At 36.1% G+C, this 21,054-nt stretch overlaps 1 protein-coding gene across 1 annotated transcript in view; it reads right to left on the bottom strand.

The window, feature by feature from the left end:
- Window positions 1–20,622, bottom strand: part of XIRP2 (xin actin binding repeat containing 2) — a 32,070-nt gene extending 11,448 nt beyond the window's left edge. The window contains exons 1-4 of the mRNA XM_064435571.1: window positions 20,233–20,622; window positions 6,872–7,025; window positions 2,953–3,089; window positions 568–699 (exon numbers count right to left, since the gene is read on the bottom strand). Coding sequence (XP_064291641.1) covers window positions 568–699; window positions 2,953–3,089; window positions 6,872–7,025; window positions 20,233–20,622 — 813 coding nt within the window. The remainder of the gene's footprint in view (window positions 1–567; window positions 700–2,952; window positions 3,090–6,871; window positions 7,026–20,232) is intronic.
- Window positions 20,623–21,054: the final 432 nt, after the last annotated feature.

The following is a 21,054-nucleotide window of genomic DNA, read 5'->3' on the forward strand; positions in this document are numbered from 1 at the left end:
GCAGGGGATTTCATATGGTCTAAAATTGTTATTTTCTACAACAATTTTTCATGGTATAGCCCAATGAAGCAATGAAATGTAAAGGTCTTTTATCTGAAGTAACACTTAGCTACTGCTTTGTTCTGCTTTAAATGTCTGGGTTCTTCTGTGCAGTTTTTGATCTGTTTAGGGAAATTTATTGCATTCAATTCAATGGGAGGAGGATACTCCTTTGGAAAGAGAATGACTTAACATTGAGTGCAATAAACGCAAAGTATCACCATGACACATGATAATGTATAAATCAGAGTCTTATAGACAGGTTTCATTATAAGACACTGCTATAGTAATAATCTGCTTTACTCAATCTAAGTCTAGTTGAGTCTAATCTATAGTGAGTGTTCATCAGCATAAAAAAATATATGAATCCTGTGGTACATCTCAAATATAAAATTCTATGAGTATGAACATTAGAGAAATGTTGTCTTAGTCATAATGAAAACTCATCAGTATAGAAAGTGATCTTTTTTTCCCTCAGTTATCTAGCAGGGTAGACCTAATTTGTTAGTATTAAAATGCTATTGTTACCTGTGGAGATCTATGCTGGTGCTGGTACTGAACAAAGGTCTTTTTTGGAGACATCCGTTGTACTTTCTCAAATTGTTTTCTCACTGCTGCCAGGCCACCAGGCACAGTACAGAACTTGGTCTTCTGTGAACTCTAGAGTGATAAAATAAGACCACTTGTTTTCTATTTGCACCTAAAGCATACTTCTATGGCCTAATTTTAATTTTTTTTAAACTAGTTAACAGCAGTATGTAGGAATGACTCAGAGAATCATAAATACTCATTTTGGGAAATTCATAGACCACTGCACAAGAGGCATACTTGATGATTTAGACGAGTTAAAGGTATGTTTAGCCTGAATCTTAAGCACAAAAAGAAGTTCCATCTGCTTGTTTGGGAGTAAGAACCACTTTCCAGATCAATCTCTTCTGCTTGTGTCTTCTGAATTCCATGGCATTCAGAGTTGCCACCCGGTCCTCTCTGTGTTTCTAGTGGGTATTGTTGAAAAACATGCAGAGAGCCTCAAGCAGGCCTTTATGAGATGACCTGTCTTCCCCAAAAACAGCAATGAAGGTCACAAGAGGGCACTTACCCTCAGGCTTCCTGTTCTAGTTCTGTCCCTTTTGTTGTACTTTTTAGATGGTATTGAATGAAGCTTTCAGCATTTTATATTAATAATCTCTATGCAAAAAAAAAAAAACCTCTCACCCAAAAATTAGGAATACATTTGTAATGAAGCTACTAAGTAAAGTTAGATTTAATGCTATTAAATGTGTAAGTAAGCAGATAATAAAAAATCAGGGAGATTTTTTCCCCTGTGATGAAGGCTGCATGTTTATATGTGTACATGGATATGCAAGCGTGAAAAGTGTTTTAATGAATGAACATTCCAGGCCCATCTTAACAGCTATTTGGAGATATTTTGAATAGTTATGGGTCCTCTAATGAAATGTATTCATTCCCTTTAATGAAACCAAATATAAAGTTCCTATTTTCAGGCAGCCATCCATTTCAGCAAGAAATTGCAAGACGTTTCTGAGTATAAATGAAATAGTTCCTATGTGCTCAACATAGTTAGGTTGGGTCCGTCTTCGTGCAGCTCTTTTCATTGTGAGAGACAGTACTAACTTCAGTAAAGTTTCTAATTGCTGGAACAGGGAATTGGGCCCTTCTCAGACAGGTGAATCTGCTCTGAACACACCAAGCAGTTGGGAAATAAAGTCAATGGGCAGGAGTTTGATGGCTGGAAAACACCTGGACTCGGGTGGCTGTTTTCACTATGTGGTTTCTGGATTATCCAGGCACCCAGAAGGTCCCTTCAGGCAATGCCAACCTGTTTTTTCAAGACTAACGTGCTGGTAAGACTGGTAATTCTCTACAACTGTACTTGCATGTGGATGCAGATGATGTCTGGTGAGAGCTGAATTGTAGTCCTTCTTTTGCCAGGTATGGTCTCTGATTTAACAAAATTACTCTGGCCTAGTTTACAATGAGAAGATGTTCTTTCCATACGCTGGAAGTTTGGTGTAAACAAAGACATTTGTCATTCTCACATTAGAGCAAGCCCTCATAATGCCTTCCTTTCCTTGTACAAGGGATCTGAGCTGCAACTTCTAGCTGGGATTTTAGGATATAACACTATATAACACTTTAACCTTTAGTGTTTCTGCAGAACCGAGGAAGATTTTCATGGCTGAAATCTGAAGACACAGTTTTTAGATATTCTTGACTGATAATTCAATGTGTGGTGAGGAGGTCTATTTTACTAGTTTACAAATTCTTTAACCAAATACATTATGTGCTACTTGGTATCAATATTTTAAAATTTGCAGTAAAATACTTAATCCTATTGATAGACATTTAGAGAGAGATGTAAAACAAAATGAATAAGTATTTTTTGTAACTACTCTTTTATATAATGCCGATTTTAAATAATTTTATTACAAAACAATACTTATTCATACACCTTGTCTCATAGAGCTACTATTTTAAAATGCAGCAATTTCAAATTCTTTAGTTTGAACAGCACAATGTCTAAACTTACTGTGCTTTTGAAAATAATTTTATTATTTAGTAATAATTTTGTAGTGCAGAAGCTGCTGGCTCTCACAAGACTATAGCCCTAATAAATGCAGCTCATGCAACAGTTAAAGAAAACCCCAGTCCTTCTAATGAGTTAAAAGGAATTATCCAGATGACCAAAGCTCTACAGCATGAAAAATCTCTCTCAGCAGAGACAGAGACTGATGCATCAATAAGTTTGCTGAGTAGGTTTGTTAACTTAGGTGTCAAATTTTGGTCCCCATAATGGTCCATCAGTCAGCTTGGGTAAATAAAGAATGCAGGCTATGTCACTGTGCAAAGCAGATGGAGAGGTAGGAAGGTAAGAAACCATTGATATCTTACATGGGCAAAGGACACAGCAGCCTTGTACATAGCCATCCTTTCTTTAAAGGAGACAGTCTCCTGGAAATCCAGCAGTGTGTTGTCAGCCCTGGGAGTGCTCTCTTTAGACAGTCCTCTTACAAGTTTGCGAGACTCCACTGTAAGTGCAAACAGACATGGTATTTTCTAAGAGGAAAATAGATACATTTTTCTAAACCTTGAAATAATAGCAGTAGCAGGAAGAACAAGCATCATCAATTTTTTTAACAAATTTATCTTATTTTCAATTTAGAGCTTAGAGAGTACAGAAAAATTTAGTTAATGAAACTTTTCAGAGTGGGGGAAATTTCTTGGGTAAAAGCAATGAAAAAAAATTCCAAGAACAAGCATAGTATTTTTCTGACACTGTTATATTTGCACTACTTTATACTGTAAAAAGTAATTTTAAATACTACAAGTAGTCTATTATAATTAGATATATTATGTTCCAATTAGCCTTAGACTTTATAGAATTAATTTGCTTACCAGAGTCTGTTCTGAGTCTATTGCAGATTTCAGTTGTTTACTGATCTTACATTAGGGTATGTTGTCGTTGGTTTAGAATTACTAAAACCTTGTAGAACATTATCTCCATTGCTAACTACATTTTAAACTTGTTTCAAGATGTGAAGAGGTTATAGAGTTATTTGCAATTCAGCTGCAGTGCATGTGAAGACAACAGCTCAGAGGATGCTTGAAAAAGCCCCTCTGAGTTCCTAGCACTAGGGGGGTTCTGCTGCTGCTTTCTGCACTCATTTGACTGTGTCAAAACAATTCCATATAATCCAAAAAGTGCCTTAAATTTAGTGCAAAGATATATTGTGATCATCTGTCTTGTCTGTGATAGGAGAAATGCAACCAAAAAAAAGTGGCTTTTGAACAACTGTCTGTTCTGGCACAGAACATAGTGCCAGGGAAGGGGTAGCCCACCAAACAAGGTTTCCAAGCCTCACCTGGCCTTTCTGCCTGTTCCCTCTAAAGATAGCATAAGTATTCAAGGTTCACATATTGCAAGTAAATATCACATGTAATTCAAATCTTCAATAAAAATCAGATGCAGACATGCATAGAAGTGTGATCTCAGTGTAAATATACTCAGTTTCTTAGTATTTTTACCTGACGCTACTCATAACTTACATAGGGAAAATTTTTTATTATGCTTATCCCATGCAGTAATTTTGTGTATTTCATGTTATCATGGTACACAAAAGAATTGTGCAGTTCAAGAAATAATAATAGCAGCAGTGAAAGAGTCAGTGAAATTCAGCTGAAAGTAAAAGATTTTCAGGGAAAGTAGAAATGAGAAGAGAGAGAACTGCTATTTAATGCTGTGCATTAAACCAAAGCTAATCAAAACCATGGAAAAATTGAAAGTACACTTTGGCAACACAGAGGGATAGTCCACCACAGCCAAAAATTGTCAGTTTATTTTCAAAGGCAGGTTGAATTATGTAACACACCAGAATGAAACTTATAAGCCATTGCTTTAATTATTAAGAATGTTAAGGAGTTAAAAATCTTTCTTGGTATTTTGGTTCAACAAGGGATTTTTGGGTTGTGCATAGTCATAAGCATGTGAATGGTTTCATTAAGTGCAATGGGAATACTCATGTGCATGAAGTTAGATGTGGTTTAATTCCTTGCTGATATGAGGCCAATGAATTTAATGGACTGTTTTAAAAAACATTTTAATAGATACATATTATTAACCACCTGGGGAGTGAAGGTAATAGAAACTATTCTCTTGTTAGCTTTAAAAGTTTTTAACAGAAATTTTTTTCTCTTAAGGAGCTAGTTAGTTTATAACATAATGTGAAACACTTTGTAGTGGTATGAGAGATGAAATTATCTAAACCTTTGCTCATTCATTTTGCTCTAAGCTCTACTAATTCAAGTGAACTTGAAGGTGTAATATAGTCTGATTCTTTCGAGATAAATCTATGTTTTAAAATGAACTAGTGGGTAAGAAAAGCCTTATCAAGTTGAGCTATGCCAACAAAATCTGTTTTCCTGTGTCATAAGGGGCTTGTACGATAGTATCTATTTGAGAGAATTTAATTCTTTTATTGGTTGTGAGTTACATTAATTCTATAAGGTAAATGAAGCTTGACAAATCATTTGTGTGTGAGAGAGCTTGAGAAGACTAGCTTTTTTGCGTTTTTTTTCTCCAACCATAAGCCTGCACAGCTATCCAGTATGGGCTTCTCGAGGTTTTCATGGCAGGTTGAACAGCAATATGAGCATTGCCTTCATTGTTTTTCAATGGAGACAACAGAAGTTGTTGGTACTTAGTCACAGAGCTTGCAGTAAATTTTGCTCAATACCTCTTCTAGGAAAATAAGATTTTGGTCCAACTGGAACATTTAGGAAAAACTTCCATTGTACTTTAGTGGTTTGAGGGTATTGTTCTTGCTGAAAAATTGAAGCAAGTTGGCATATATTGTTATTGGTTATAAAAAACTCAAATCTGATGGTGATGGGAGAAATAATCTATGGATCAGCATTATGCTATTTTTTTCAGGACCTGAGTATTTGTTCTAGTGCAGACTTTCAGATCTCAGTGCCTGACTTCAGCTATTAGAAGTTTAAGAGTTTTCACAGTGGTTTCAAACTAAAATGAGTCTATAGGGAATTTACTTCTCATAAGGCTGTCTGAATGCAAAATGGGATATTATGGCTTTCACAGGAACATGGAAAAACATTATCCCCTGGGGGGCTGTCACATTTTTGGAAAAAGCTTAATGTATAAGAAGTATGAATTGTTGACTGTGCATTTTTGCATAAATCATATTCTTTGTTATTCCTGGTGGATCAAAATATGCTTCTGAAACATGCTGTGCCATATTTAGACTCAAAGGCAAAGAGGATGTGGAATGGAGGATACTGTTTTCTTGCGGAGAAGAAAAAAAAAAAGGTCTTTGTGCTAGAAATCTCTAAAAGGAGAAGAGCAAAACACCCCTAAATAGTCCTTAAATCCAAAGATACCTGAGAAACTTCAGAAGATACAGAGAAGTGGCACAAAAAATACTGCCACAGAGAGAACTGTAGCTCTGTCTAGTTAATGTTAGATAGTTGTGAAGTGATATGGTCATAATAGATAATTATCCTTCCAAGAAGAAATGAGCAGGTATGAAAGGTGCCTTTAGTTTGGTAGGGAAAGAAAGGAAAACAGATAGCCAATGGCTGAAAGTTAAACTTGATAAAAGAGCAGATCTCTAGTTTGAACAATGAGCTTAATAAATTTAGCAGCATTAACTGGAAAAGGTCTTATAAATTCAAATTTCCCTTTTCCTTTAAAATTCTAGAGTCTGACATAGATAAATATGTGGTCTAAACATTTTATGATTTAAAAAAAAAGAGTGGAATCAATAATTGTTTGATATGATGTAGAAAACTTATTTTATTGGGAGACTGGACAAGGCTTTTAATGCTTTTTATTTGGGTAATCTGTTATTTTATATAATGTCAAGTCCTAGATGCTCAGAAGTCAATAAGTGGTTTTTAATCAGAAAATTTGATCATGCAAATTCTTTCTCTGTTAAAGCAAACCAAAGCAGAGATACAGCCACTTTCTGATATCCTCAAGCATTGGTCTCCAAAGTGGAATATCTACACCCCAGGGGCTGTGCAACACACTTCTTTGGGGTGCAGGAATCTCATATTTTTTTGTGAATAAAAACTTTTTAAGTATTTGTTTTCATCTGTCCTACTTTAACTTTTATTTTGATGTATGTTGCCTAAGGTTGTACTATTAGAGTAGTACACATATATGATTTGTAAATAAATATGCAAACACTGGGCGGGCAGACTCATAAATATTTGAATGGTAGAGGTGACCATCAAAAAGGTTTGGAGACCACTGCCTTAAAGTAAGGTATCGGGTCAATGTGGTAATGCTGACCTTCAGAGCTGTTGCTGTGGCCATTTTCTGATGACATCTTTTCAAAGATTGCTCTCCCTCTTTTCACGCTAGACTCCTCCTGAGAAGTGGCAGAATGGTTCCCAGGCTGACTCTTCAATGGTGATGAAAGTGAATTTCTCTCATTTTCTGTTTCCTGTTAGAAGATATCAAGAACAGAATAAGGAAATAATAGGAAAGAAATGTGGCTTTTGGGGCAAATGGAGTGTAGAGACAGCCAATGGATTAAACACCAGTTGCTCTTTTAAACACTTTTTGTGCATAGAAAAGGTGACAGCGAGAATTTTATTAACTTCATTTATCATTGCATAAGAATATGTAAAAACAGCAAATGATGTCTTGGAAATCAGATGTAGATGAGCATTTGTACTTCAGAAATTTGATTTTCAGTTCTGCTGTGACTTATCAACTAAATTTAGGTTATCACAGTAGTGGGCCAATGTTCCATACAGATGGTTTACACAGTATCATTAGCATCTCATAGTCATTCTGTGGCCTCAGCCCTTCAAGGCAAAATGGGTAAATTATTGCTAACTAAGGCTTTAATGCATTGCAGTTTGTGTTTGGGGTGCTTCTCATTCCTTCCATGCAATGTGCTACTCCGTATAGAGTTGGACACAATGACTGTAAAACCTCATCTACAGCTCTTATGTTAAGTAAATAACTGAAACTGCTGCAGTAGCAAAAATAGAAAAAGTGTTTGTGGTTCCCCCCCCCCCCCCCCCCCCCCCCAGGAAGTAACTTGAAAGTTTCACTGCATGTCCATTTCTGTCATCCTGAAAAAGAAGTACGGTATCAAAATAAAAGGTGACCAGGTGGTTGGTCTGGTGACAGCATAAATCTCTCCTGAATGATTTTGCAGCACTTATCTGCTAGAACCCTTAATTACTTAAATTATATATGTTTTCAAAATGTACAGGCTTCATTAGACTACTTCCTTTCTATTGTTTGCAGGCAACTTTATTATTGTATACAAATTTCATGCCATTCTTGTATGTGATCTCACTGAAGTAACTTCTAACTAATTTTAGACTTAGATATTATGCATGACTTGTGTAAGAAGCAAAATAATTTGGCTGCTGAGTTGATTATCCTAGTCTGGAGAGTATTTTCCTGTAACTACTGGGGAAAAAAAAAAGGCATAACAAATTAGTGAATTCTCAAATAGAAATCTTAGGAAATAATGAAAAATAAATTATAAAAGCCATTTTTACAGTGAAATGTAAGCAATTTATATGTGTTCACCTTGGATTTTATGAAACTAAAAGTGAACAAGCATTGGAAATGTACTTTTAAAATGAGTGCATCACTGGCAATCAAAGACAATTGTGCTTCATCCGTCTTTAATAAATTTATGCTTTTCTCAGACCTGCTGCTAGTTTTTACCTTAAATATGGGTTGTATTTCACATCCTGACCAGTAGTTATTCATTGCAAGAGTGTTCCTTCAGCACATGTAGAATAGGTTATGTCTTGTGGAAATGAGCATTTTTTAACAGTCTGTCTACTTCTGTGACTTAGACTTGACAGCAACAGGAAGTTTTTGCATGATGTGTCAACATTAAATACAATTATTAGACCATAGAGGCTAAAGGTGTTTTATTACCAGGAGTATTGTAAACCCCTCTTTTTTTTTTGGAAAAAATACCTAAGGTACCACCAATCATCCATTATATTTGTTGCATCAGTCTGTCCCCTCTTGCCCCTCTGTTCCTCCCAACAACCACAGCTGCTCCTGAATGGAACTTGAAAAGTGCTCTTGGATGTGGTGGGTAGTTTTAGCAGACAGGCCAGGAGGTACAAACAATACACTGGAAAACCTAATTTAATTTACCTAAACATGGCCCAGGGGATCTTAGCCAGTACTGTAGAGTTTGTTGCCTTTTATTTATCAGTTTTACAGGTTTAATAATATAAACAAAATATAATTGGTTTAAAACTAATTCTAGTTATTCTCTTATTGCTTTTACAGTTAGAAGTATATTTCCCTTGACTATTATGGAAAGTATTTTTGGAAGCTAATAGCAAGATAAAGATTTCTGGAGCAAAGGAAGTAGCTGTTGTTCTACTCCATGACACTTCCATGCAGTTTCCTCACTGGTCTGTCCATTCTCTCAGGTTGCACACCCAGTCAGCAGTGACACAGTGGCACAAGCTCCGTGACCAGGCTGGGCTTGGCCACAATGAGGGTGTGCTGAGAGGAGTGATGTGCATTTGGGCCTGGGGTAGCAGGAGACAGCACGTGGCTGAAAGGAATAGGATATTTTCTGTGGGAAGGGTATGGCTTAAAAATGCTATTAATTTTGTACCCTTTTTCAAAATTGGTTATAAGCTACAGTTACAGCCTAGTATTAATTATGGTATTTTAGTTTAAAACCACTCAAGAGCTGACCATTATTGTCTTATGGACAATCCATGATGCAGAAATGGCTCTGCGGAGGAGTAATGAAGGATGGGGAGGGAGAGAAGAAATTAACAGAAAATGCAGCTGTGCATGTTGTTAGATCATATTTGGCTCCTCCAGGTACTGAGGTAAATGAGAGCAGCCTCAGGATCATCTTGCCCCAGCACTGTGTGTGCTTTCCCAAGTGAGCACCAGAGAATCACTTTTATGATGTTCTAGCTTCAACAGTATTAGAACAAAATAGAAAACTCAAAATATACTGTGTTTTCAATTACCATTGGCATCATTGAGAACAAACTCATCTAGTTTTTTTGTGTTTTGTTTTAGTTTTGTTTGTTTCATAATTTCTATTCCTTTTTTTTCTGTAGATATCAGTAATAGCTAAAAACTTCAGAATTTGTTTCTTACTATTATTCCTGCAAACCAGGGGCCAATATAAATTTGATTTGCATTTCTCTTAACTCTGAATTCTATTAACTTGTAGCATGTATCTATGATGTTTTTTCAAATTTACATCTCTGTGGTAGCAATTCCATTACCTATAAAATTTAAATAACTTAGTATTTTACACATGAATTTTAATAGGAATTTAGAAAAAAAAGTGCATATTTTTGGACCATTTTTAATATGAATTATAGGAATATTGGCCCTACTGAAGAGGTTTTAGTGTAAATTCTCTTATGGAGACACTTCTAAGATGTGGGCTGCTGTGGTCAGAAGGTGCTTTCAGTCTCAAGCTGCTCTAACCCCATTTTGCAAAGAGCATCCCTGTCTTAGTGGGAGCTTTGGGACAATGATTTTCTTGCGTGATGGCACCAGCTGCAATGCTACAGCTCAGATTTATTTTCAAAATTTCACAGTATTTCCTACTGTGAAAAAGTTATTGAAGAGTCTTGTGATTACCATAAACTCAATTTAATCAGGATAAATTTAATTTACATTCTTTTCTATTGGGATATCTATACAGATAACCTAATGACAGTGGATGTCAAAGACATCTTCTTAATAAGGCTAGAATTAACATTTGAAAAGGCACTGAGGTAGTGCCAAGAGGTACTTAATTAGAGGCTAATACATGCAACTCTTGCAAAACTTGCCAAATGAAAAGTAAAAGATTTTTTTTTTCTTTCTGATTAATGCAGCATACAGGTCAGATCAAGCTTTTGTAACTACACGTGTGGTATTGGTGGGATCAGGTATTTAACTGGGATATAAGGTGCTCTGTTGAGCAGCCTGTTAAAAGCATTATACAATTTCATTTTTGTTGGATATAATTTGTTGAAGTCTGTCCATACTCGAGTACCTTCCTGTCATGTAATTATTTCAGTTTTATGTACTACCTCTGGTATTATATTCTATTTTTGCATGTACTTCTCAGAAAAAGGTGACACAAGAAGCTATTTTTATGTTCTGATCTCATACTCTAGACATGATAGAAAGAATAAAGCACTGGAGTTCCAAATTTCAAGGAATATGCAATCATTACAGTTAGAAATGCCAACAGTAAAGATTCCAATTTCACTGGCCTACTGAGTGGCTATGCTTCATTTAGATAGTGAATTTTCCACTTGCTATCCAGTCCTGCACTAATCTAAAAGTCAGTAAGCCAGAACACATGAAGTTTTAAATAGAGGAAAACTATTTACCAAATTACTACTACCTTTTCTGCATACATACCTTGGATTGCAAAAAGTATTTGCATTCAACATATAAAGTAGATTTTCAGATCTACTGTTAATGTTCAAAGTATTGAATATTTTTAAAGGACATAGTTAAATGTATTCAAAATATGCACTCTTCCTCATCCTGTGTGTGCTAAATTTATTCCTTACATTTGCTACCTAAAGGAAAGCTGTCTACCACCTAACTTCCTTTTTTTATGTGGTGTCTACTAAAAGGATGCATGTGTGAGAATGGACAAAGAGGTGTAGAAGGAATAGGCCCAAAGAGAAAAGATAGAAGCGTAAGTTGAAAGGAAAATAATAAATCTGTAATTGTATGAGAAGGTAGGAAATTAGTGGAGCAGTAGGATTGTTTACAAATCAAATCTGTTGCTTTAAAGTTATATAAAATCTTGATCTGTTAATGCATTTTACCTGGGTTTTAATTTTAAGGTAGGATTCTATTCAAATAATTGTTTTAATGGCAATTCAGGTTGCACTTTGCGAAACTGACTCCTAATATTTACTAACATTTACACGGCCTACAAAAAGTTGGCATCTCAAATTCTAATTCAAAACAAGAGACTGCTTTGCTGGATAGTACACAGAAATTATTTAAGGCTAATTCTTGTACTGGTAATTGATAATATCTGCAAGTCCTTCAATCATAGTGGAATTTAAAAAAAACCCAAAAACCAGTACAATCTTGTCCTGTCTAGAAAAAATCTTTGGAAATACCAGCATGAGAAAAGCCTCTTTCTGATATATTTCTCATCTGTAATTAACATTGTGCTGAGAATCCATTCTGGTGCAATGGGAGTGCATGGAATCATGTTTACCATCTGCTGGAACGCTGATGGCATTATTAAGATTGATGACAGATCCCCTCAAGTGGCTATTAGAGAGGAGTGCTGATAACACCTGCTACAAAAACTCTCTGAAGACAGTAAGGGAACTGTTGAGACAAAGCCATGGTTCTTGGTTGATGCTCTGCATGCTCCATTTCCCTAAGACAGAATTTCTCTGGAGGCTTTGAAAAGAATCCCTGTAGCTGCCTGGAACCTGCTCATTCATCTTCTCTCCAGACCAGATCCAGAGATGCGGAACCTTTTCAGCTGGAGATGGTTTTAAAATAAGACTATTTTTATTTGGAGGAAGGGTATAAAATAGCTGTGCTGTGTACATGAAACAAAGGCCCAGAAAAGAGCTTGTGTCAACTTGAGGAAACAGATCTATTTGCAGAATTGCCATCTGTGCTGGTTTTGGCTAGGATATAGTTAATTTTTTTTTCACAGTAGCTGCTATGTTTTGAATTTTTACTGTAAATTGTGTTGGGTAATGTGATGTTTCAGTTTTTGCTGGGGTCACACACAGTTATATGCAGCCAATTGTATTATATTGATTTGACATGTTACAGCATTTCTCACAGCATGATAATGAAGATTGGTGCTAAATCAGCAGCTAGACAATGGATTAAATAGACAACTGGAGGACATACAGTAGGTACAGAAACTTCCCTGCCTAAACCAATCCTGTGCAGTGGTCCATATCTACTGGTATTTTTGGCAGTCAAAATAACTGTGTTTTATAAGCACATAAAGAAACTGAGGCCCCAGTCAAGTAATTTGACAATAGTCAAACAAGTTTGAATGAGCCCTTTTTAAGTATTATGATACTATAGTGATTGAGTAACATTTTTAAAAGCAGGGCAGGTAAAGTATCATTAAAAAACTAAATCAGGATAAAATTAATGAAGACTAAAAACTAAAACCACAACCAACTCGGTAGAAGTAAAACTTACTGCAGCATTTGAAAGCAAATTTAGATAAAATCACGTAAAAATCAAAGTGAACTTAAACGATGTGTGTACAAGAAGTCTGTATAACTAACTAGCAGTACATTACCAGAAAAAGATGCATAATATAAGTTCTGAATCTGAGACAGCAGTGTTTAATATGAAATATATTAGAACAGAAACAAAAGACTATGGAGTCTTTTGCTTTCTGACCAGCATTAACAGACTAGAATTTCCAGGCTTGGTTCAAGTAATGGAAACTGTTTACTAAACCAGTGTGATTAGTAACCAAGAATAAGATGATGGTTTTTCAGAATCCTAACCTGAGGCAGCATAAAAGGCTCTCCACATAGGAGGCACAAGCTGAGGTTTGAAATGCAGCAAAAATTAAACATAGTTTTCTTTCTCTATCTCCTCCTGCCTTTCTAAATGTACAGATATACACCAAACATTTGAATCAAGTATTATAACTGGCACATTCTGTTCATGTAATTCCAAAGTAATTGGAAAAATGTCTACCACAATATTAAATAAAATCCACACCAACACTTTTTTATAGAATTCTGGTCTTTTTTAGTGAAACAAAATTTAAGTGTCCACAATAAACTTACTATTTTCTTTGGATTGCAGTTTTAAAAGGAACACTGCTGTATACTAAATTAATGTGTCAACTTGATCTTTTTGTTTTTATTGTATTTTTCTTAAAGAGCATATTTAGGGATGTAATTTCTTATCTCTGTGTTTTCACCTGTGCAGTGGAAATTTAGTAATCTTTAAATCTTTATTTTATCAGTGCTACTGTTTGAATATATGCAAGTAGAAACAAACATTATTTTTTGGGCGTTTCATGAGGGCATGTGGGGGTTCCAGCTTTTTATTTGTTTCTTATAAATTCACAGACAATATTTGCTTTTCTTTGCACATTCTTGCTGAAATTTACTTAGATACAGAGGCCTACCATTTAGATCTCTCAACATTCTTAAAATGTGTCGGAGTGTGTCTCTGCCTTTCAGCAAAACAAAACAATGACTGTGAAAGTGCTGTTTTGTAACATAATCGTTCTGTGTCTAGTACTGCTGCAGACACATTCTTTCTGTTGTCATTTTCCACTGTCATTTGCTATTTCATTATTTTTGTAATTATTTTAAATAGCTGCAAATTATTAGAAGTATGTTGTGGTGTAAAACACAAACTAAAAATACAAAGCAGAAACAAAAGCAGAGTGGGGAGGCAAATGGGCAGTACTTACAAAATGGCCAGGACTTCTAGTTCTTGGTAGGCACTCTGTTTTAGCTGCACAAACTCTCTTTCCTCAATCTTCCCCTTTGTTTCCTTCCAAAATGTTGCCTGAGTGCACAAATTTGACATTTTCCTATAAAGCTGGTTCCCAGATTGCGCTGATACCACTTTTTGAAGTGGACAGAAGTGTTTGCCTTTAGTTGTTCAAGCAACTGAGGCAGATCTCTGTTGTGGTCCAGAGCCAAAAGTGAAATGTACAGGCTTAAATCTAGCTGCTGTCTTTCCCATAATACAAGGTCCAGGGGGTTGACACGTGATCAAGGCTGAAATTCATTTATTACTATTAAACATACGATAATTTAAAAAAATGTGCATTCTCTGTTGTTCCTTCCAAAATTACAGAAAGTAATATATGTTCCAGTGCCCAGCATTTGTCATTCATTCAGGAATTATACAGGGCACCTTCAACGTAATTTGCTCTGTATGTCACCAGAGAATTGCATGCTGGGAATGTAGGTGGTCGAAGCACTCATGAACTTAAAATTCCTTGTAAACTTTTTCTCAGTGAGCTAAATTAAGTTTTAACCCATGCCTTTTTAAATTGCTGTTTTTAATAGAATAGTTGTATAGGTTTTAGATAGCAACTAACTTTAGCAAAGGCTTTTTTTTGTCTAATATTCATTGCATGTTTTTAAATTAGTTTTTTCCCCTACAATATTACTATCTATAAAGAATAGTAAAATTATGGGTTATCAGAATTCACTTTTTTAGGAAAGAGCATTTTATTTGGTCAGATAATAGACTGATGTTTGAAAATGAGCAATAAGGAAAAATGAAACATACTCAACAATGGATGATTAACAATGAGCATATAAAAAGGTTATTATGTAAGAGATGTAGCTGCAGGGAATTCAAGATGAGCTATAAATGATGGAATTTCTGAGTCAATGGGTATAATTAGGGAGAGTCTCAAACTTAGTATTACTCTGGACCATTTTCACATTCACAGTCCAGTAGCAATATTTAATATCTGTGACAGAATTTCATATAAACAGCTTTAAAGAAATGCAGTGCATAGCTTTAACACCCCTGGGTATACAGAGTTCACAGACTGCCTAATCTGCAGTATCATCTATTATGCCAGACTTGTTAATCAGGTGTTACAGTTGAAACAAACATGCCATCCCATCATGACAGGAAAAAGAAACAATGTTCGAGTATGGCAGTGGTATTTTCTTTTAAATTTTCATTTCCCATTTGCAAAATGCCTCATAATTACTAAGCTCCAGGATGACATGCCATGTTACTTTAAATCTAGGCATTGAACATCTGGGAAGCAGCATGTTTTTGAAAGAGAAAACAGAGCAAGCAGAATTGCTGCCAAGAGGGAAAAGAGAGCTAAAGGAGCAGAAACAGAAGCACACAGGTGAGATCTTTTTAGTGAAAAGGATTCCTGAAGGATCTCTTCTGTTAAGATAGCTGATGTAGTAAAATGTATTTAACAGGTGATTTGTACCTTCTACTCTATAATGGCCAACATTGATATCTACCCATAAACTGGTGCTTCCTGTGCCTTGGGACATGTAAAGATGGGAAGTCCTCTATGCTGTCCTTTGAAAATACAGAAGCTGTTCTGCTTTCATGAAGATTCACAGCAGTAACATGCAGCTCCTGAGTATGGTTTGTTTGGACCCATTCACTTCAACCTCACAACTTAAGAAACACGGTGAGTCCATTTCTCTTTGTACTAGATACTGTCAGAGAGTAACAGAATTGTTAAGAGTTTCTTCTCACAAATGCTGTTTAGGGTGGAGGAAAGATAACACAATAGACATACTGGAGATTTTATTTTATATGTATAATATCCTGTTGAAATATTAATTATGTGTGTGGTGCAGATGCTGATTTGATTAACTTGATCATGTTCATTTGCCACATTACATGTTGTACTCTGCAAGCTGTTGTACTCTTTCACTCTTGTTTAATTTATGGATATGCTCTCTCCTGCATACCAGCATCTGTATGCCTGATTTCTCAGGCTTTAGGTCACGAGCTTATTTCCTTCCTAATCAACTCAGTGTTATGTTTTCCTACGAGTGCTGTTTCCAAAGGCATCCTAGTAATGACATATTTACTGCTCATCTTTCCACATCACTTTCATGCTTCAAGAATTGATTGAGCTACCACAGGCTGGTAAAATGTTCCAAATAGAGCAGACAGAATGAAAGTGAAAATATTTTGAGATTTGTTCTGACACACAGGATAAATACTCAAGAAGTTATTTAGGATAAGAAGTATTGTCTATAAAATATTATAAACTAAATTTAAGCTGAATGTGGAGATGAAGTGAAGGAACATGTTATAAACAACACATACCTTTCCAAACATCATTTTCTGGCCACTGACTGTGGGAAGGAGCTGTGCCTTTCCAAGTGCTCTGTGATCAGTTTCCCACAAAGGTTATCAAGCTCTGATGGTGCTGGTTAATAGGTTGGAAACCGTACAACAAAAATAGACTTGGCTAAAGTGAGGTATTTACTGACTTATGTGTCAGAAAGGGAAGAAATTTTTTTGATGACCTAGAAAACTCAGTCCTTCACCCTCAAGATCAAACTGCACAAAACACAATGCACATGATGATTTATTTCTAAGTTAAAAGGTGCTAGCTTTACTGATTCCTGAAGATTTAAGAATGTTAATGATTATTTCTACAATACCCAGTTTTTGGATGCTTTCACGACTTTGTGTGTGTGTCTGTGCCTTTCTTAAGAAATCCCAAGTATCATATTCCTCAGTTTCCCATCCTCTTAGTGTGCTTATTTAGTAACACACAGTCACATAAGAGATACCATCTGCACATGAAGGCAGAGCTCCTTTGCTTTTCACTGTCTTCTGGAGACTTGAGCCAAGGAATAGTCAGTCTGCTATAATCCTGAACTTAGCAGAAGGTAATTCCTGAATCAGGCCCTAATGAAATATGAAAAATATCAAATCTCCTCTCTGTTTGGAATGAAAATACCATTTTTTGAAAATGCAGTTAGCTAGTTGCAAATTTTAGTTTCTTCTTACAACCACCACAGCTTACAGTGCACTGAAAAAGTAAAAAAAATAAAAATTAAATCACACATCTCTAAATCCTTCTAAAAAACGGGGAGGGAGAGCAAAAGGAAACATGATTGCATTTATTTACATACATCTTGTTCTTTCATATGCTTCATGTAGAAAAAAAAACCATAGATACTTCTATTCTACAAATAGATTTATATTACAGTTTTAGCATATGGAAAGAAAAACCTAACCTGATGCTTTTCTTTTTAATATATTGTTACTTCCTAAGAAACATTATTTTTGATAGAAAAGAGGAAAGTACTTTTTGTTTTAACAGAATGGAATTATTTAACAGTTTATGTCTAAATAATGAAAAGATATGGTTAGGCCTGAAACAATACACCTAAATTAAAAGGCTCCAAAACTAGACTTGATTATTAACTTATTAATACTCCTAAGAAAGAAATGCATCCAAGTTCCACCTGAATGACCTCAGGTGAATTCAAAGTAATTTGAATTCACCAAGTGATTTAGCTTCAAAATTACTGAACTTATATTTACTATTTCCTCATTTTGTGCTATTTATTGCAATATGAAGTATTAACTTCATCCAGATAAGTAGGATTGGGCGAAGTCTTAATGCATTTGCAGCTGTCTATAATTATGTCTTCTGAAGCAGCAGAGTGTTCTTTATATGATTGATCTAGTTCTTTAAAAGTGGCTTTATGGTTTAGCATGATTTAATTGACCTGATTTTCTCTATTTATTTTGCACATATACAAATAATAGTACTGCAGCAAAAATGTAACCTGAGAGATTTTAGAGTATTTAATCAGCAGTATTTTGCCTCAGAATAAAATCTGTTTTTCCTATGGAATAATGTAATAAAATGGGCCCGGTGTTGAAAGTCTGGTTAATCAAGAGATAGTCCAAGCAACATTTGGCAGTCTTTTCCTGAGTATAAAGTTACAAAAGATATTCATTTGTGCATAAGGTAACTGATGCAGTTCACTGGCATTTTGTTTAGGTGTTTTGTCTAAATTTTTCAGATTTCACTGTGGTTTCTATGGCTTCGACTTAGTTTACATATTGCTGTTTCTAATTTTGTCCTAACCTTCTTTATGGCTTCTTGGTGAAACCACTACAAAAATCCAAGGAAAATGCATCATCCCCTCCTTCATTCTTCCCTCCTCCTGCCCATGGAAATATACTATGGCTGGAAGAGATTGAATCTTAAGCAATCAGAGCGCTGAAACCTTTCCGTGGCCTTTTATTATATTGTGGTATCAGTATCTTCTTGTGTCAGTCACTTCTTGATGATAGAAGTGTAGTCAAGATGGGCCTTCTGAAGGCATCCTAATACAAATTCTGTTGTTTTTCATGGGGAGTTTTTTATCTGGTGGTTATTTAACTACTGGTGGTTATTTATCTGGATTATTTAACTACTAAAATACTCAGCAATCATTAATATTAATAAACACTGCTGTTAACTCTAAACTCTGAAGTCTTCAGCATTAGCTTGATACACATCAAATGCTTAATAGGTACCTTTAAATATCTTCAGTATTATTTAAGGAAGAGTCTTCAATTCTGTCAAGAGAACAATGCTCTTTAGTTCCAAAATATTATTCTTTCTCACTCAATAAGGAACTCTTTGTTCCAATAAGATTAATAATAGAACCAATTCGCTCCTACGAGATTGATCATGTTTGCAATACTGAATCATTTGCTGCCTAGAAAGAAAAGGGTTTTTTACTACCTTAAAAAAATTCTAAGATCAACCAAAAAGGTCTCCACCTTAAAAGCATTTGAACATGCCACTTAGAAGCAGTCTATGGCTATTTTATATGGTCTTTAAAGTGCTCAATAACCCCATAAAGTTTTAACCTTTATTTTATTGGTTCCTGTTACTTTGTGTGTTATATGTTTAAAGCCGATGAAAAGATTTTTTTTCATGAATCACATGATATTTTATTTTACTGTTCACATAAAAAAAGCTTTATAATACCTTTTAGTACCTCAATTTTGTGTATGAATTATATAATTGTCAGCAGATATTATTCTGAACTGCAGTTTGTGGACCAGAAAGCCATGTTTAAATCACCCTGGGCATTAAAATGAAATGGGTAAATGACTTGACTGTATGGACTGGCAGGGTCATCCTGCAGCAGAACATTATGAAATCAAGTATTAATATGTCTTTAATTGTGAGGCAGAGCATATAAGTTATTCAAAGGGGATTTTTAATTTAATTTTTGTTTTTAAACTGCTAAGTGAACAAAAAGTGAGGAATTAAAATACTCTATCTGCAATCAAACCTTGCAAGGGCATTTCAGGTTTCATGTAGAAGAGGTAAAACTTGGTGAAAGCCTTTCTATCTACAATAATGAATGAAGTCACTCTATCCTAAATAAGATTACTAACCTTTTCAGTATCTTTTACTTCTATGAAGCATTTTTTAAGTTCCAAAAAAAAGTCTAGCTTCACCACAGTTCAAAGAAAGCAGAGACGTTTCTCAGACAAAAATCTGATGCCAAATAAAAGTTGCAGTTTGGCCAGGCCTGTCATGTTAATGCCAATAAAAGCCAATGTGTAAAATGACAGCAAGTCTCTCATTGAAAGGGAATCAGTACTGCTCTACAAATAAGAAGCAAATGCTGCAGAAAGTGTTTTGGAGTGTTTGTAAATAGTCCCATTTGGGAATTCTTCTCAGCATTAATATGAGACACTGAGATTCAGTCAGTTGGTCAGAGTATGGTGCTGATAATGCCAAGGGTGTGTTGGCTGATCCCTGCTCAGGCCATTAACTTAGGAGTTGGTGATCCATGTGGGTCCCTTCCAACTCAGACTATTCTGTAATTCTGTTAAATATCTTGGTTATTTCCTCTTCTAAAAAGCACAAGCCAAACACAACCGCACACTAATTTACCTGATAGCTTGGCAATTAGCACCAGTCACAAACCATTAAAATGAAACAGACCAATAAAATTAAGCAGCAAGGAAAGCTGTAGATAATAATAGATAACGACAACCACTATTACAAACCAATGCAAAGAGTTCACAGGACATCTGTGGGAGCTGTGGCCAGTGCTTCCCATTCCCAGCAGGGCACAGCAGAGGGGTGGTGTGAGGCTGGGGATGCCACTCTGGGCCCCTCCATTCCTTCCCTCGAGGTACCACCCCGCCCAGGCACTCACCTTCCTGCCACCCAGCGCCTCAAAGTGGCTCCGCAGCTCCTCCACAGTGACAGGGACGTGCTCCAGCTGAGATACACCTGGAGTCTCCTCCTTGAGCACATCTGCTCTCCTGCTGCCTGATGGCATCTTCTCCAGGGCCATCCTGTCTGGCACCAGGGATGGTGGCAGTGGTGAGTGCTGGAACATCAGGCCTGGTCTTGTAGCATGGGCAGACTCCCATCTCTGCTTGAGGAGCTCCACGGAGCCCTTCTGCAGGGGCAAGTCTGCCAGTTCCAGCATGTCCTGCCAATGAAATATGTACCTGGGGTCAGAGGCCAGCGCGTGGTGCCAGCAGAGGCCACCACAGACTGGCTCAGGAACCCCTGTGGGTCGCAGGACAGGTTGGGACATGGACTGGTGGCTGGGACAGAAGCCACTTCCCAATGGAAGATGTGAGATCCAGTAAGATCAGATCGAGTAGGAGTCAGTGAAAGGGTTCAGTGTGTTCATGCAAGAGGAATATGTGAATTATAGAGTGAATTAAAGGTGATGTTCAGACATTTTATTCTTAAGCTTGACAGCAGAATTGCTGTCTATCATGAGTGCAAAAGGAGCAAGCGTGCAATTAGTGAGAATTCCAAACAAAGTGGGGTTAATGAATGAGTGCCTGGTAATCAGTGTGTGCTGCATGAAAGCTGTTGTGACAGGTGACTGCTGATTTCTTTAAGACCTGATACAGCTGTCTGTGTTGTGGGTTGAGTCATAGCATTTTAAATCAGCTGGGAGAGAAGGGCTACTGCATTAGCTGAGAGCTTGCTTGGGTAGCCTGGAAACACAACCCAG

This window comes from Passer domesticus, chromosome 10 (genome assembly GCF_036417665.1).
Source record: "Passer domesticus isolate bPasDom1 chromosome 10, bPasDom1.hap1, whole genome shotgun sequence".
Taxonomy (NCBI): domain Eukaryota; kingdom Metazoa; phylum Chordata; class Aves; order Passeriformes; family Passeridae; genus Passer; species Passer domesticus.